General features: G+C 41.7%; 1 protein-coding gene and 1 long non-coding RNA gene across 11 annotated transcripts in view; one reads left to right on the top strand and one right to left on the bottom strand.

Moving 5' to 3' along the window:
* The first annotated feature begins 1,641 nt into the window (after window positions 1–1,641).
* LOC106020111 (uncharacterized) lies at window positions 1,642–16,847 on the top strand. Of its 5 annotated transcripts, none has more exons than XR_011811555.1 (7): window positions 1,642–2,465; window positions 5,381–5,683; window positions 6,960–7,176; window positions 8,821–8,926; window positions 11,662–11,804; window positions 14,424–14,535; window positions 16,284–16,847. It is a non-coding gene; the product is annotated as an uncharacterized lncRNA (long non-coding RNA). The 5 variants fall into 5 exon arrangements; XR_011811556.1 differs by adding an exon at window positions 4,249–4,419 and having other exon boundaries at window positions 6,960–8,926; XR_005267925.2 differs by having other exon boundaries at window positions 5,381–5,615; window positions 6,960–8,926.
* The window catches only part of INPP5D (inositol polyphosphate-5-phosphatase D), a 56,259-nt gene continuing 44,301 nt past the window's right edge, over window positions 5,952–17,909 (bottom strand). For 4 of the 6 annotated variants that reach the window (XM_072042731.1, XM_072042734.1, XM_072042735.1 and 1 more), the window contains 14 exons: window positions 17,598–17,736; window positions 16,841–16,949; window positions 16,597–16,685; window positions 16,279–16,360; window positions 15,011–15,100; window positions 14,718–14,831; window positions 13,522–13,604; window positions 12,406–12,493; window positions 11,529–11,678; window positions 10,662–10,755; window positions 10,313–10,420; window positions 9,452–9,727; window positions 7,674–8,250; window positions 5,952–6,996 (listed from right to left, as the gene is read on the bottom strand). In XM_072042731.1, the coding sequence (XP_071898832.1) occupies window positions 6,994–6,996; window positions 7,674–8,250; window positions 9,452–9,727; window positions 10,313–10,420; window positions 10,662–10,755; window positions 11,529–11,678; window positions 12,406–12,493; window positions 13,522–13,604; window positions 14,718–14,831; window positions 15,011–15,100; window positions 16,279–16,360; window positions 16,597–16,685; window positions 16,841–16,949; window positions 17,598–17,736 (2,002 nt within the window). In that variant the 3' untranslated portion in view covers window positions 5,952–6,993. The remainder of the gene's footprint in view (window positions 6,997–7,673; window positions 8,251–9,451; window positions 9,728–10,312; window positions 10,421–10,661; window positions 10,756–11,528; window positions 11,679–12,405; window positions 12,494–13,521; window positions 13,605–14,717; window positions 14,832–15,010; window positions 15,101–16,278; window positions 16,361–16,596; window positions 16,686–16,840; window positions 16,950–17,597; window positions 17,737–17,909) is intronic. The other 2 variants (XM_072042733.1, XM_027464469.3) reach the window with 1 other exon arrangement.

Below are 17,909 nucleotides of genomic sequence, written 5' to 3'. Positions count from 1 at the left end.
ATCCTCTGCAGAGAAACAGGAAAGCAAACATGAAACATGAGAAGAAGGGAGAAGACTCAGTTGCTCCTTTCCTAGAGCTTTTTCTTGTCCTTAATACGTAATCAGCCCCAAAGTCATTACCTTTTAATTGCTAACCGCCTGTTTTCTTTCAGCCTCCCAATAAAAATCCTTCTGCTCATACCTGACTAGTCTTTTCTCACTAAAAGTGTGAGAGAAAATAATTGTCCACTATTGGTACAAAAAAATTGTCCTCAGGCATTACATAAATTATTGGAAACACTGTATACATTTTACTGTTAAAAATATTGGCTAGACTATTCCAAGGGAAGGATTTCACTAAATTGTCATCTGTAAACATTTAAATCCTAGAAAAATCATAACATACTAAAAATGCTCACTTTTCTTTAATCTATGATTTTCATCATGGGTAGGACATCCTGATTTTTTACAATACCTGCTAACATTGCTTTTTTCCACTTCAATAGGAAGTTCCTCTTAAATTCAGCTTATGCTTCTGGCAGTCTTTCCAGTAACAACACATGCCTGCACCATATCATCATAATCTTGCTGTCCTTTTATATCAAGAAGGGTTACAAGAACACATGATAAAACAGGGCATTCAAGCTGAAAATGGCTTCTTTCTCTATTTGAAGGATCTTTCTGCTACCATAGTTACTAAAATCTGACAGTTTTTCCAAAAAATTGTTTTAAAAAAAAAATTACGACATTAACAAATCTCATGATTTTCAGAAAACTCATTCTGCAGTGCAGAAATAAAAACTGTGCCTTCAATGAGGTTATGTTTCATTCTACATACATAGAGGCTGAAACTTTGCTTCCCATGCAAAGCCTACTGTGTGTTTGGTAGGTATATATCCATGCAAAGGTGAAAAAAAAAACAACACCTCTTCAGCAGATACTGAATAGGGTGAAACACAGGGAGGAAATTTCAGATGTTAACAGCTGTGAAAGAAAAGATACTGACATTAGACATGTGAGATTGCTTAGAGACACAGTAGATGCTCATATCAAAATAGCTGTCAATCTATGTGACAAGAGGGCCAGTTCTTTACCAGCTGACAGGCCAGGCATGAAGTGCCTCTTGAAAAGGTTCTTAGTGGTGCTAGGCACTGTGTTAGTCCTGGTATCTGATAAAATAATAATAATAATAATAATAATTACTATTATTACTGGGAAAACTTCCCTCTGCACCCAGGTGTCCTATGCATTGGGCCATGCCACATCTCCACCAGCCTTTGCTAATGTAAAAGCTGATGAAGTCTGTTTGTCCTAGCTGTGTTCTGAGATTATCCCTCCTTGGGACACGGCGCCCTTTTAAAGGTATAATCATAGACCAGATTACAACAGTTTCTGTGTTTAATTACTTACAAATGAACAGGAGATGGAGAAGCAGCAATATATAAAGGTAGCCCAACACTGTGTTGTCACCAGAAAGTGTCACTACGAATGAAAGCTCTGTGCTACGGTCTGCATTTAAAAAGGTTTTCACTTGGAGTCTTTGTGCTTGCCCTTTGTGCGACTGCAGCACTCCTAGAAGGTACCGTCCATTTTGTGAGATCTCTGCTGCATTTCTGAACCCATTCCTGTTGCTGATGGCAAGCCCCTGTTTGGCATGTTGTTGCAGACTGAAGACTTCAAATATGCCAGAGAGTAGGTTTCTAGTTCAAAACTCTCCTGACGTGCAGGATGCTGTAATGCATGGTACTACCTCAGATGGGAATAATTCAGCAGACAAATACAGAAAGGGCTGTAGGGAAGGATCCAAGGTTTGTATCGGTTTACCAGCTTGAGTCAGCCACGGCGTACTATCACAAAAAAGGCAAACCTCATCTCAAAGAGATAAACAGGACTGTCATCAGCAAAATGATCCTTCCCCTTTAGTCAGCAAGAACAGGGTTTCTGGTGGAGACGTATCCAGCTTTAGCCAGCATATTTCAAGAATGATGTGGAAAATCTAGGGTGTTGAAGTAGACTAGCAGGAAAAACTGAAATATGACCCAGAGGAAAGATTTAAACAGTTGGAATTGTTTACTCTAAAGAGGAGAAGGCTGATGGGAACCATGAGAGCAGTATACACACAAGCTGTGTCAGAAAATGAAGACAGTAACCTGATCTGATTGTTCACAGGGGAAAAACTAGACTGAAAGGGCTTAAAATACAGCAAAAAATGCACATCAGAGATTAGGAGAGAGTGGTGAAGTTCTACAAACAGACTGCTTGAGGAAGATGAGAAACTCCCATACTGGAAGTATATAAAGGCAGTTAAAAACATTCCTCTGTGAAGAATTTTGTAGTTTACCCTTTATTGATATAGTAACTTGACTACATGACCTTTCAGGGTCCCTTCCAGACGTAATTTTCAGGGATGATATGCTGAGATGGCTGTGTTCTGATTTCTTACCTACTCCTGACACTCAAGTGATGAAATGGATCCTTGCTAAAAGGTGAGTGGAAGAGTTTCTGATCCAAAGTTTTCCTTTAGACCCATTGCGAGGTCAGGCTGAAGCTTGCTGAGCTGACCAGTTACTTGCTGCTTTCTGACTTAGAACTTAAAATGTTTTTTTTTTTTTTTTTTTTTTTTTTTTTTTTTTTTAAAGATGTTGATCAGCAGTGTTTTTCCCAAGGACTAAGCTAGATTGAAAGCTCCATTTTCAAACTGGGCTTTGTTTTGGGTCTTCAAGTTCACGTTTTAAAAGAGGGACTATTTCCCAAACCCATTTGTTTTCTTCATACTTATGAACTACAATTATGAAGATGCAAATCGCTGTAAAGTATGGATTAGCCATATTTTCCATGCACACTCTTTATCCTTTCTGTTGCAAAGCTCTCATTTCTTTTCCATTTTCTTTGCTGTGTCTTTCCTTGCTCCTCTGGGTCAACTGTTACTACTGGAGACTTTTTACCCTTCTGCTGGATTCTTTTTCATTCTGCAGATTCTCTACTCACTTTTCAGCAATCTTTCTGCTTGTTGCTGGACCCTGTCTCCTACATCCACTCCTATCCATTCATTGTTTCCAGAGCACATTTAATACCTTGTTGTCTGCAATCTTTATCTTAATTACTTCTGATATAACCTAATGTTTTATGATATGCAAGATCAATTTACTCTGTATGTAATGTAGTCCAGACCTTGAAAAAAATGCAATAAAGTTTTAATAATAATCACATTGTGCAGCAGATCACCATCATTGGCACAGAATGGTTTCACTTAAACATAAGCACGGAAGCACAGCATAGCTGAGGATGGACGTTGTCTAGTCCAATGCCCAAAATCCCAGCAGATGCTCATGGCTATTGTGCATGATGTCTCCTGCAAGGCAGGATCTTTGAGAATACAGTTTTGATTACAGTTCTCTGAATGCTACTGAAGAACGTCAGTTGTTTTTCACTTAAAAGGATATGTTGAAGCCCTTCCACGTTTGCAGTCACTGAATCTCTTCATGCAAAACTTTATTTTATTCATTGCTCAAAGCTGAATCAAATAAAGCAGAATTGTGACAAAAATAAACCATGGACTCATACCTATGACATTGTGAAGCAGGGGATAGTTCTGCAGAGCTGAATTAAACTCTGCATGTCGAACGCACCTTTTGTTTAGTTGCCTTGGGAGCTAATGCAAAGATGATCTGTAAATAAAATTAATAAAGCAGGATAATGGTAATGAACTGAGCACAGAACTTCAGAGAAATTTGGTGATGCATAATGAGACAAAACATTACTCTGATAATGCTTTATCTCATTATGCGTCACAAAAAAACGTAACAAATTACAGTAGGTAAAAGGAAATCTCTTCCATCAACCTGCAATTCAACTGGGAAGGAATTTTTTGACAGACTTCAGAAGTCTTAAAACAAATCTAATCCTAGAATACTTTTTATTAAGAGCCACATTGGCAACAACACCATGCGCACTGTGGAATTAGAAAGATCTTTTTCATATTAATGTGAATAATAATCGGATGTTTGCTTATATATAGAAAGAACATCGCGTACCTCTACAGCTAACACCTCTTCTACGCTCGGAAAATTTGGCATGTTGAAATGACTACTTGCATTCTGTAGCACTTGCATAACGAGTCCCCTCCAGAAGCGCTCACAGGCAGGCACAGGTGACTGGAAGGCAGATGCGAGCAGCTATGTGAGACATAGCTCCAGCTGCACCCAGCTCTTGCTTCAGCTGTGCATAGGAATTAGAGGAAACTACTAAATCCTCCTTTTAATATTTCAGCCTCGACAAAATGAGCATCGTGCAGATGCAGCTGGCATATGTTATGGCACCAAACTGTTGGTTTTTACTGCAGCTCAAGAGCTTTCACCTTCACCTCAACTTTCCTAGTGCAGTCGACCAGTCTGCTCCTGCTGCATCTCTACTGTACATTATAACCAAGGGATACAACAAGTAAGGATAGGGGTGGAGTCCCTTAGTCCTTTTTTTCTTCTCCTATTTTCACTCCTTCTTGAGCCATTTTCAGTATGACTCTACACCTTAAACAGAAAGTAAATAAACACCCCAGTACAGCATTTTAGGAAAAGCCTTAATAGATAGTTTTTTGACAGTTCTTTGATAGTTTTACAGTTGAAAGGACAAATAAACTCGTGTTAGATTCATCAGGTGCAGGCAGGAAGCAGGGTTTTAAACAGTCACTGTGTTCTACAACACTACAGGAACTTAAAACGTTTTTGACAGCTGTGTCACCATGGAAATAAGTACACCAAGACTGCAGCTATTATAAAAACTTAAAATAAAGGACATTGGAAGGTTGCAGATAGGTAACATCTGGGGAAGATCAGTGAATTTTTGGACAATTTAGACCCTTCGCTTCCTGTCTTCTACTTGTACTGCCTGTACATACTTATTAGACTATAACAGAGATTGCAGAAAAATGTTTCTGATTTGGCAAGAGAGAGTCCTGCACCCAGGGATATGTGAGAAAGAAGAAGTTAGTGTTTGGTCTCAACCGGTTTCATCTAGTTCAGGACATGGGTAGTAAAACCAGGAGAGATCGTCTTAAAGGCTTTGACAGAAAGTATTAAAACAAACAAACAAACAAAAACTATAGGCACAAGACTTATTTTTTAAATTCAGTTCTCTAATATTCACATCTGAAAAGCTCTCACAGCTTAGGGAGTCAGTGGAAAAGCACTTCCATCACAGACAAGCTGAGTCTGTTTCATTATTGAGGCGTTAAAAGCTTTTCATAGAAAACCTGTCATGTTTCCATCTCCAAACATACATGAGCACACCACAGACTTTGTAGGAGCTGATCTAACTCTTCATAGTGGATAGAAAGCTCACCTGCTCCAGGAAGGTGTTTATTTATTTTGTTTTGTTTTTGTTTGCTTGTTTTTGTTTTCTCCAGTGACTGTACAAGTTCTTCTGGAATCTGAAATAGAAAAGCTAAGCCCTCCCCAGGGCCAGGGAAATACCAGAGCTATTGAATTGAAGGAATTATGCAGGAAAGATTCTGTTGAATAAAGCAAGAGGAATGTAAGCCGATGGACTGTCTAACTTATGAGGCAGCAAGAGAGTCAGGTGTTTCAGCAATGATGCCTTGAAAACCCAACCTATATGGTACAGAAAACTCTTTCTAAAAGGTTTGTATCTACAAATTATCACCTCCCAGCCATTCTCACAAGCCTATGTTTGGCCCCTTCTACCCCAGGTAAGCTTTCAGTATATTTTCTAAACTCATAGAATTGATAACTGTACCTGCTAGCAGGTGCTAGAATTTCTAAACCAGTTGTATCCACAAAGGGTCTGTGCACAGAGACAAATGCATCCTCAGTTGCAGTATTGAGCAGCAATGTTGCAGCTTCACAGCACACCTGGGTGCCTGTGGTGTTTCTTCTGGGCATGGGCTATGGTCACTGAGTGAGCTGATGTAACACTGAACTACAGCTGGCAGGCAGTTCTGAATTTTCAGCAAAGAATGATCAGAAATGTGACTATTTTATTATTTTAATCAACATGGAAACAATAGCAATGATTAGGTCACAAACAGGCATAGCCTAATTGTAACCACTGCATTAATACTTAACATGAATATAACAGAAATTACAATTATGTTAACATTATTCATTCTCAGTCAATGAACAAAAGTGTACAGTAAGGTCAGCATTAATCTATTAAGAATGCTACAAAACCAGCCAGCCTGTATCCTTCAAAAGCAGAGTGCTGGCCATAAGAAAGGCTGGAACGACTGCTGCCCCTTCAGGCAGCTGTACTCCTAGGCTGCATACAGCCTGTCTATTCTTTCCCATTTCTGCACATAGTTCTGGCACTTCGCTTTGTTTGTTAGGGGTATGCACTACCTGCTAGGGAAAACAAAACAAAAAAAAGAGCTACAGTGTCAAGGGCCAGCCCTCACACTCTGCATGAATGCATGTATGCAGCTTGGGAGCTCACACAAGAGGCCAAGCTGGCTCCATTGACAGTGTATGACATTCATCAGAATCTGCTATTCAAACTCTTTTCCCACCCTCCCCTAACTCCTTGCTCCACGGATTTGACATACTTTGGAGCTGTACCGCTTTCAGAATGCTTTCTTTTACATATCACTCTTTATTAGGAATTCCCTAACACAAAATAAAAGAAAATTGCTTTTGTAAAAAGGGGGTTCTTCAAACACACCCCTTCCATCTTCTAGTCCTTATGCCGTACCTTCCTCTTTTTCCAAAACATTTACCAATGCATGTACTTAACCACCTGCCTCTTAATAGAAGTACCAAAGTGACACTACAAAAGGCTAAATTGCATTTGTTATTGTGGTCCTGGCTCCTCTTGGTCCGAGCAACATAGGCTAAACTTCTCAGCTAGAACACTTTCAAAATCGCAGAGAGGGATACACTCTCAAAAATAAAAATTCCCAGTCTTTTTAGGACCAGACCAGAGGTTATCAGTGTGAACAGAGCAGTAATCGCCATCTTTCTTCCCACCAGGACTCCTCCGAGGGTGCCACATGCCATGCTGTTTTCACTGTAGAGACAAGAGAAGACATCAGCTTGTCTATTGCCCATTTTTATGAAGAAGAAAAAAAAAAACAAACACAAACTTACAGCTCACTCACTCTTTTTGTCCCACACCCACTTATTAAGACCTCCCCTACTCTTCATCCAGCTCGTGACCTTCTGAAAACAACAAAAACAGCCCAGGAAGGTAGATGCATGATTATTCCTGTAGAGGGCTCAACAATGTCTTTGGACAATGCTGCTATGAGTTGATATGTCTTCCCTTAGATGAATACTTTTAATAATTTTTCTGTTAGTTACAGCAAACCAAACCTATCAGCCTGAACTGCATTTTTGTGCTGTCAGGCCAAGTTTGGGCATTCTCAGAAACAATGCAGTACACACCAAACAAGCAATAATGAAGCAGCTGACTATTTGCATTCCTAATCTGGCCATCAAGCTTAAAGGGTTCAGGAGCAGTTAAAACTCTATGCAAAACTTAGACTATGGTTTCACAACATAACAACTGCTGCTGCTTTAAGACGTTCCCTCACATCCCCTGCTCTGCAAGCCCTGGAGGTCAGTGGGACAGTGCTCTGAGCTTGGTCAGGAAATGCAGAGGGCATACATTAAACCAGTACACCTCGTAGTTTTCTGCTGTGACACCACAGCCTAATAAAACTCCCACAGCCACAAGAAACACACCGGTGTGGTTGTCCTGCTGACTGGCCCCTCTTCTGTCCGATGCTTCCCGGAGTGTGGCAGCTCTGAGCTGTCCCGATAGTCTCGGCCCTTGGAGTTCTGCATGTCCAGCACTGCCCGGCTCTTGGAGGGAAGGGGCGGCTTGTTGGCCTGTCCCTGTGTGGCTGAGCTGACTTCAGACCTTGAAGGTTTGACTAATTTTTTGAGTGGTGCTGAGTTTTCTGATGGCACGGCCATCTTTGTTTTGCCTTGAGTCTTTTCACTTACATTCTTTTCTTCAGATTGGCTGGAGCAGGTATAGGAGCGAAATCGATGTGTGGGGACCAGGAATGGGGGGGATGGTTGTTTGCCGGAGGTCTTGCTGCTCTCAGGCTCTTGCGGCCTTGTGAGAAGAAAGCTCTGATCGGGCACTGGCAGCTGCTCTTTTCGTGAGGCCTTGGGGTAGTCCTGTTCTTTCTTTGATGCCACCTTGCCCTTAGAGCCCATACAGCCGTACAGTGGGTTCTCAAACATCTCTGGTTTTTGCTGTCCCTCCTCCGGAAATAAAGGCTCTGCCATGTTCTTTCCTGGTTCAGGTGGCCTACAGTCATCAAAGCAGTGTAAAACAGAATTTTAAAGAGCAGGCAAGAAAAACTGACTGATTTAAGAGAAAATGAATAGGAAATGAACATGATAAAATTAAACTGACTGCACAAATAAGTAACAGGATAAAAATTAAACTCAGGGGACAGAACAGAATTGTGTATGGCTTCTTTTGTCTTGTTTAATCTCTGAGTGCAGATAGACATGGTGCTATACAAACTCCCTGCTGGACTATAGTCTTGTCAAAGTGATGCTTGGCTTCTCTTTTGAACAGAGATAAGATACTGAGCCAAACTGTACCAAGTGCTTTGATGGCTACGTGACATACACAGATCTGAATTGAAATGTTAATAAGAATCTTCAGATCTGGCAGGGAGGATTGAAGTGGCTGTCTGGACAGGTAACAGTTAAGAGCTCACATCATGCTAGATCATTATACAACTAGGTCAATCTCCTCTTGCTACCAATATCATCTGGTATTTCTAAGGAATGGATAAAACTGTACCAGGTACATTAACAGACTGAGGCAGTGTTTGCAGCTGTGACTCCTGCAAGTTCTGTCTTACAGTGTGCTGAGTACATTTACCAGCGAACGCTAGCCCAGACTCAGAAAGCAGCTGTCACTATGAAGAAGAGGCCTGGAATGAGGACACTGAACACATGCAAGCACTGGGGTAGAGTAGTCTCATCACTTTACTAATTTATTTTTTTTGTTTTGTTTTCAATTGCAGAGTTGGAATTCTGCAACAAGACTTGTGATAGATGCAGACATCTATAGCAAGTTGGACATTTGTATAGTAGTGCAAGTAGAAATCCTACTGAGTACTGAAGTACTGCACACACGATGTGTGAAGGAGCTCTCCTTCCCATCTCAACTCCTAAAGCTCAACTCCTAATTTTTCTTCTTTGTTACTACAGCTAACTCTGTAGTCTTCTCCTTCTCTCTAGAACCCAGCTGGAAGAAAATTAAACTTGAACACATATTTTTGGCTTTCCTTTCACCAAAGTCTGAGGAACTAGTACACTAGTTTCTTTTGAGTATGTGATGCCTGCACTTGCGACCTTCCCTTACCTACTTCTAATTCTAGAGATAAAAGGCTGAAAGAATATGTTCCATCTGTTCTTACAGATAATGAAACAGCAACCATGTAGAATAATAGGGAAGGGGAATAGTCCCAGTGCAAAAGGCAAAGACTCACAGATGCTCTTGACTCCTACTGGAGATGCTTCTGTTTACTGTAACTGTAGGCTGGAGGGACGGTTTTGGAGATAGAGGTGACAAGGAGGGTGATGTGGAGGATGGCTCCCTCTGTCCCATTACAGAGGTATTCTCTTTGGGATTCTGCTCGTAGTTCCAGAAAGATAGCTGGTCTGATGACGGTATCTGCTTAATCTGGCTTGTTGCAGAAGGTTGCTGAGAGAAAGCAGCCATCCCCAGGTAGTTGGGGTTGCTGATGTCTGTGGGAGTGCAGCTGCTGAAGAGAAAAAATATTGTTAGAAAGATACATGAAAAAATACATTTTTTTCTGTCTCTCTGCCAGCTACAAAGGAGTTAGTGCCCACTGACTGCTTTGATTCAATACCACCTACTGTGCCTTTTTTTTTTTTTGTCACTGTTGTTTCAGAATCAGAGAGTAAGTGGGAGTCCTGCTAGCACCTAGCTCCCCTGGGTCACTGGAGAGGAAGCAGCTAGGTCCAGGCCACCTCCCCCAGCCCCACATAGTTTCTCTGGCTGTGGCAGACACTTCCATTTCCAGGCTGCAGAGCGCACTAGTGCTCAGCTTTTGCAGCCACATGCAGGGGCAAACAACAATTGTACAGGGTTTGGGGCCCAGCAGTTCAGCGGGCAGCTGCAGCAGGATGGCTGAAAGCAAGATCACAGCACTGGACAGCATTGCACAGTGTAGAAATACGGTGCTGGAGCAACAGGAGAGACATTTGGCCGTCTGAGGTGTACCCGAATAGATTTGCAGGCAGAAGGCAGCACTCTCAGAAAAGAAGACAAGCAGTTTAAGCATAGCTTCCCACCTAAAATGGCAGAGGTAAGGCAGCAAGATTACCGTAACATATCCTCCTTTGCCGGGTTGTCTGGAGAAGAGGAAGCACTCCCCCAGTAGCGAGCAATGGCTGCTGCCTCTTTGGCCATCAAATGAGTAGATTTTGGTTTTCTGTTAGAAATGAAAGGACCCTTCTTAAGGAGAGGTGTAAATGGAGTGCAGGTGCCCAGTTTGACTTAAATATTCTCAGCTTTCAAAGCTTTGAACTCAGAAGAATTGACCAGTGCTGACCAGAGGGCCACAAAGGCAGCATCCCAGTGCTCATCATGCCTATTAAAACCTCAGCAAGCCCAGCTTTACATTTATTGAACCAACTAGTTTTCAGTACCTGATTTACCCATTTGCCCTTTACCTGTTAGCCTGATCCCAGTCTTTATTAGTCTCTAAATTGCTGATGTTCTTTGGTTTCTGCCCAGTGATTTCATCACGTTCAACCTTGACAAAATCTGGAGGAAAGAAAAGGCATTAAGGAGTGCTTGGGCAGCTTCAGAGTCCAGTTCCCTAGGTTTTCTGCATTACTGCTTTTATTAAGGCATCTCAACATGTATTAGAATGACAGGGAGCTGGTTCTAAACAGTTGTTGCTGTTATGTTTTCAACTGCCCACTAATTCATATCATGTTTTGGTGACATAGGAAAGCCAGTGTCTATTCTGAAATACAAACAAAGGTTGCAAGCCCCCAAACAGTCATATACAGGTCATTTTAACATCAAGGATAGTAGTAAATATCCTTAGGCTACTTTTGTATTCTGAAAGAGAACAGCAGGCAGCATGGTGATAATAAGACAGGTTTGTGATCTTTTAGCTGAGAAATTGCTCCTTGAGAGCCTCACATACTTTTTGCAGATGCACCCCGGGCTGACTAGTGGAGGGACAGCTTTGGCACTTTACCATATAGCCACTGCAAGTGGAAATAAGGTATCATCATTCAATAAAACCAGTATCAGTGACAGACAGGGGGCTCTCTCAGTCTGTCAAATTTACATGAATGATGAAAAAGAAAAAAACAAATGGAATTGCTGTGAATTTCTCACAGCATGGCTATACTCCTGAGAGCTAACAATAAAAAATATATCTTCATGCAGTTAGCATCAAAAACTCTTACTATTTGGGACTAATAGCACTGCAAGGATAATTTTCAATTCCTTGATCATTATGAGACATCTTTTAAAATGGAATACTCTACTGTGAGTGTTACAGAGATGATCTAGTTCCTTACCATACAGTTTCTCTCTCTGCTTTCCTTGTGATGTTTGCAACTTGATTTCACCTTGGAAGACCCCTGTTTTCTCACCATGGTGTGTCAGCACAGTATGGATAGGAACTAAGGATTCTGTTGCTTCTATTCGCAGGGCAATGCAGCCTTCCCCTAGAAGATGAAAAGTAATAAGCCTCGGACTAAGAAAAAAAGCACCGAATTCCCTTTGTCATGTCAGTCATCTACATCCGTGCAGACAGGGCCAAGATTACTGGAGAGAATCTGCTCCGGACCATGGTAACGACTGTCGTATTTCTTTTACACTTCCTCACACGTTTGTGAAGGACTTGGACATTCCAGACACCAGCAGGCGACTACAGGGTGCTGAGCTTCCATGACTGATAAGGAAAACGTGAGCAGGTAACTGCCATGTCAGTTAATGTGATTACAGCAGAGAGCCTTCTGTGGACAAGGACTGCAGGCTAGCTGATTAGTACTTGGAAGCAAGCAGCAGTGACAATGACTTTTCTGTAGCCAGGAGAAATGCATCAAGTAATTGCAAGTGAAACAGGATTTGCATGTGCTGAACAAACCCATTTAAACAGACTGACTCCTGGTTTAATTCCAGTAGAGTACTTTCTTTTTAAGCCACTACTCTTTTATGGCTTGTAAAGTTTATACAGACTGATGACTCTTGTTCATAATTCTCTCAGCATCATTACCTCATAAAATATTACCCACAATGTATTTTTGTATGTATTGAGCTCTAAATCAGAAGTCAGAGCATCATAGATGTTCAGTCTGTAAGAGTTAGTTCTGTTCTCTCCCACTCTTCCAGCGATTTGGGAAAAACTAAGTAGATTTTGACTCATCCAGAACTTTATAGCTAAGCATTTACCGTAAGATTCATCACTGTCTGATGACTTAATGCTGATCAGGATGTGTTGATCCAGTAGGTATTCTGGGTCTGAGATGATTGGAGTCAGCTGAAAGACAAATTAATGTGGTAACAGGTTCGCTACATGAACCAAGTTCTCCCTGTGCCTCAATCCCAAACGAACAAAATTCAGCTGGACAGACATGTGAGGGTATCATGTCATGCCCAGGTTCAGGCTCTTCAGTCATGTTTGGAGGTCTGTGATAGGATGTTACACTTCCTAGAGTCTCCCACTCTCACACCCCGCACAGCAGCTAGGATGCTACAAATCACTTGTGTTGGGCTCAGCTGCATTTTTTTCCTACAATGCAAGACTGAAAACTGCTCTAGGAGGAAGTGATCTGGACTCTCATTATAGGCTGTTCCCCAAAATCTGTTTGGCTCTTATTACAATTGCTTATTGTAGAATCTTTCCCCAGCCTCTGAGTGTAAGGCATTCTTTCCAAAGTCAGCGGTTCCTCTTTTGGGCTATTCAGAAACGTACTGACATACATATTTGTTCAAAATCCAACAGCTCTGATAATTATTCTAGCTCCCACCATGCCTGGAAACAGAGAACAGCTCCAATATCAAGGATAGGACTTGTCTCTGACACTGAGGTACAGAACACTACATCTGGCCACTGATGTTCTTTTTAACACAGGTAAAAAATACTTAGTTAACTTTTCACAGAAATACTAAGAAAAAACTTTCTGACAGGGCAAAGAAACTCTGGGGCAGAGTTACTCTTTATTCTGTTTTATCTTCCATCTAAAACAAACAAAAAACCAGACCTGTTTAAAAGACTTCTCAACACAGTTGTGTTCACTTAAAAGGTGAGGAAAAAAGTCATGCTCCTGAGTGACATAATCATGCCAGCAAAATTCCTGATGCAGATGGAAGTATGCTGGCAGGCAAGTCCTTTCCTTCTTATAAACTACTTGGCTTAAGCACATCCTGCATTCTTATGAACTCTTTTGGGTGTAAATAAGACCACAACAATATTCCTGAAAACAGTATTATATAAGCAAAAGACTTAATGTTGCTTATGGGATGCAAGTGGAAGGCTTCTCTTCCATATGGATATTTCCAGCTTACCTTTGGAAGAGCGTCAATGAACTTTACCACAAGCTCCCCTTCGTTTCCATCCTCATTTTCCCCTTCCTGGCTCTTTACAAAACCTACAAAGTGATGAGAAAGGAGATCACCAGAAGAGAGACAGCAAGAACTTGGCAAGAATTTGGCCTTTTCAGATGCTAGATCTCCAAAAGGCCAACATTTACTTTCCTACTTGGACACAAGTTTTAAGAGTATTAAGAAGCTTATGGTTTGAGCTACAGGTAAATGTTTACATGGAAAATTTACAAGTGATCTTAATAGGGCATTGTTAAGTGGTTTTATTTTACAGTTCAGCTTGGCACTGAAAAGCTCAGTGCATACATGGACTGGAGGATAAGAACATGACAGCTCTTCCTACGCCACTCAAGATAGCACACTTTTGAAATTCTAATTTAAGATTCGTAATACACTGTTTCCATAGAAATTTATGCAAATTTTGATACAGCCAAAAAATAATCTTTTATGGAACTGTCTTTGACACAGCTCTCTGACATGCAATAATGTGATGAAGCGTACACCGAAGGCATGCTGTCCCACTTAGAAGAGCAGTCCTGTGATGGAGATTGCTTAAAAAAAGCACAGTAAGGGCATGTAGGCTTGCATTACATAAACAGCTGAGACTCAGCCCTGCAGCACATGGACAGAGAGTAAAATATGTAGTGCTGGTAGGTACACAGTCCCATTTACGGAGTCATCACACCATCTTTCTTTTCACTTTAAGCTGATCCTCTGATTTGTTCTTTTCCAACCAGGGGAACCATGTTATATTTATTAGACCAATGCAGATGCTTTATTTTGAAAGCACCTGATCACTTGTAGCAGGCATGATTAGAAGTTTAATCAATGGTGTGTTAGCTAAATAGATATTTTTTTGTGTGCAGAAACAAGAACAATACACATTTCTCTTCAAGGAAGAGATGATCAGATTGCCAGACAAGATGGAAGAAATGGCAAAAGGTTACGTGTCTAAGCATGGATTACAGCTAAATGGCTGTAAGTATTGCTGACAGTAAAGGATAACTTGCAGAATGCAACAGATCTCTAGGACATTCCTTTTTTGCACTGAAACAAGTGACCTACACAGACATTTATTTAGATCAAAGCCAAAGGAAGGGGAATTAATTCAAACAAACAGGGAACTTTAACAGAAAGAATAAAGACGTGTAAACCCATACCTTCTAAGCAGCTAGAGTGAAACTCAATGTAGAACTTGGTCTGGGACTTGGTCTTTAGAGTAGCGTAGCAGTGCAGGAACTCGATCTCCCCTTGGGAGTCTGTGTACTTGGAGTCTAGGAAAGAGGAGGGAAAATGAGAATATTTTCAGTAGGAGAACAAGAGAGGGCATTTTTGAATGGACTATTTGAGAATCAGCTTTTTCTTTCGATATACACAATATGTGGCATCTTATATCCAAAGATACAAAGACAGATATATCCAAGACAGTACATTTGCACTCAGTCTGACTAACCATTCTTTGAAACAAACTGTGAGGTGACTCCCACTTCAAAGGTGGCAAACACAGGACTGTGGTCACTTGTCATGATGTCAGTGGTGCAGCCTGCCAACGAGAGAGGGACAATAGTTACCACCCTGCATTTCTGCCCTGCTCCATTGAGATCACTGCAATAGGAATATTATTCAGTAATTTTCCAGAAAGCATAACTGTCGCTGTGGTAACTGCTTCTAGTCAAAGGTGTTTCTACATAATCTCATATTAGTATATAGGAATGTAACTCTTCTATCAAAATACAGAAAGATTTATTTAATGGACACAACTTTACCACATCATTTTGCAAGCGACTATCAATGTTACATTTCCCCAATACTGAAAACCCTCGTGGTGGTCTTGGTTATGTCTGCAAGGGGCACAGCTACTTCAAGCTCTAATAGGGCAGGCAATCACATGGGAATACATTGTTGCCACTTCTGCACTACAGACCCACTCATGGCACAAAATTAACAGTGGAGTTAAGTAATGGCTTGGCATTATCTAGGCACACAGTGAGTTCCAGATAGCCCAGCCCATTGAACAGAAGGGTGTATAGGCAGATGCCATACTCCTAGAGGTGCTTAATTTAACAACACATTCCATCATCATAGGCTTTGTGATCATGTCAGTCCAGTTTATCCAGCAAGAGACTTCTGCAGCCCTCTTCTCAATCCCATGCACAGAAAAATCATCATCATTATACCTACATGATTAGTTCTACATATAGTCAATGAAATTTCAGGAACTAGTATCTAGGTCTTTTTTAAATAGGTCTTACAGGTTTGCCCTCTTCCTTACGTGCGTAGTACCTAGTCCCTAGTACCACATATCCTTCTGGAATATGAATTGGTAGAAGAGAGATATTTGCAGCTCCAGCCTCTGCAGACTGGACCATGTATGAAAGGTCCGTCCTGCTGGCACCAACAAGGAGCTCCTGGTGGCAACCGCATAGGAAAAGTGCAGTTGTTGTTGCCAAGAAATAACTGGTATAAAAGGCTCCTATAGTGTATCCTAAAGCTTGACAGCTGCAGCTGCCTAAGTGGTATTCTGCATATAAAAGAGTAACAGAATTAATTCCCAACTTTGTAAGGTTACAGGCAGAGAGATTTGGATCCAGTCTGCATGGTTTAACATCAGGTCCCTCTATGCTGAGTGCCTGGCAGTGCAGGGAGATTCCTACAGACTGCTCTGAATCATTTCCGTTTCAGACTGATTGCTTTGCTATCTACAATCTGTTATCTACCCACCATAGGACTGACAGACAACGTGCACCATGGGGTACGATTTCCAGAGCACTCGATCACACCAGGACGGCAAATTGTACTTCATCTGCAAACCAAAGGAGAACTGATGTCAAGAAGAAGAGAAAGGACAAGTTCACAAACGAAGAGGAAATTCGCTTGCCCAAGCACTATATTTGTGTTAAATCTTTTTGTCTGGATTGACTCCTTTCAAAATGCTATGAGCGCAGAACATGGAAAGATTTGTTTTGGTCACTTCCTTCAGTAGGTGTTACCTTCCCTGCTCTGCTATATACTCATGAAGCGAAATGAGTTTTCACCTACCCCTGTAGCTTTTTGCTTGGTGTAAGCATACTTCTCCCGGGTACCTCTTTCAAAACGGTAGGTTGGAGCAAAAGTAATCTCTTCTTCCTCTAAAACAGAGAGACAGCTTGGTTACAGTTTGGCCTGTTGAGATCCCGCAGCTGGGCAAGACAGCCACTGCTCTGCGCACCCTGTCCCACATCAGCTCTGGCAGAGAATGTTGCTGGAACTGGGAGAGGAACCTACTAAAGAACTATAATCTTACCAAACTGCAGAAACACCTTGTGGTCTTTCCTCTCTATGAGAAGCTGGTCGAAAGCCAGCAGCTCCGGATACTGCTGCTGCCTGATCTTCTGGATAATATTCTCCGCTTCCTGCCAACAGGGAAACAGCAGAGCTGCAGATGATGCAGAACCTTCTTATAAATACTCCTTCATGGATGAGGAGGCAAGTGCTTCCGACCTGTTTCACAGAGCTATACCCCTTGTCGCCTGCCCACCTTTCCGTTTACTGAAAGGCCCAATCTTTGCTGTCTGGCTGAACATTTCCCTGTTTTTCAACAAAATGTTGACATATCCCCTACATGAGCATGCACACACAAAGCCCACTGAAGCCTATCCAATGTTTATTATGGCTAGCCTGTTCTGAAGTCCTGTTCTGAGCCACTTGAAGCCAACCAAACAGAGCAGAAAGACAATCTCTGCATCTAGCTGTTCATAGACAGATGTCTCTTCACAGTGGGAGGGAAGTAGGGTGGTGCAGGTTTGGGGAAGCAAAGTAGGAGCAGCAAAGCATACCAGATGGCATTCCTGGTGTGCCCTGGGTCCATTAAGCCTTAGACAGGGCAAAGAGGATTTCCTTACTCTCCCTCAGCTGATGTCACATTTGTGCCTTGGGAAATCCCTTCTGCCCCCCCTCTTTCTACCACTTTTTATGCCATGTTGCCCTAGATTAGAAAAAGACAGTGCTTCTAAAGCAACACTGTAGTTTGTGTCTCCAGGGATTCATGCAGAGGCCCTAACCGTTGGGGGCTGTTCCACGCGGTAGTTCAAGTCTCCCAGCCAGAAGAGATGAGTAAAGCGATGAGTGATGTTAAATGGACTCAGTTTCTTATCTCCCAGTGTCAGGAAGCGCAGGATGTTCGTGTAGTTCTGGTTGCGTCTGTCAAGACAAGAAACATCTGCCTGACATACTAAATTGCCATGCAATTTCTAACTGCCTGGGCTGGCAGAGAGTGCCACGTTACCAGGCAGAAACCAATCTGGTTCAACACTTAAAGAGCAGAGCTGAAGATGAGAACTTGCCATCCCTCTCTCGCTCTGCACCTCAGGGGA

Source organism: Anas platyrhynchos, chromosome 9, assembly GCF_047663525.1.
Source record: "Anas platyrhynchos isolate ZD024472 breed Pekin duck chromosome 9, IASCAAS_PekinDuck_T2T, whole genome shotgun sequence".
Classification (NCBI taxonomy): Eukaryota; Metazoa; Chordata; class Aves; order Anseriformes; family Anatidae; genus Anas; species Anas platyrhynchos.
This window is presented reverse-complemented; position numbering and strand designations above follow the sequence as displayed.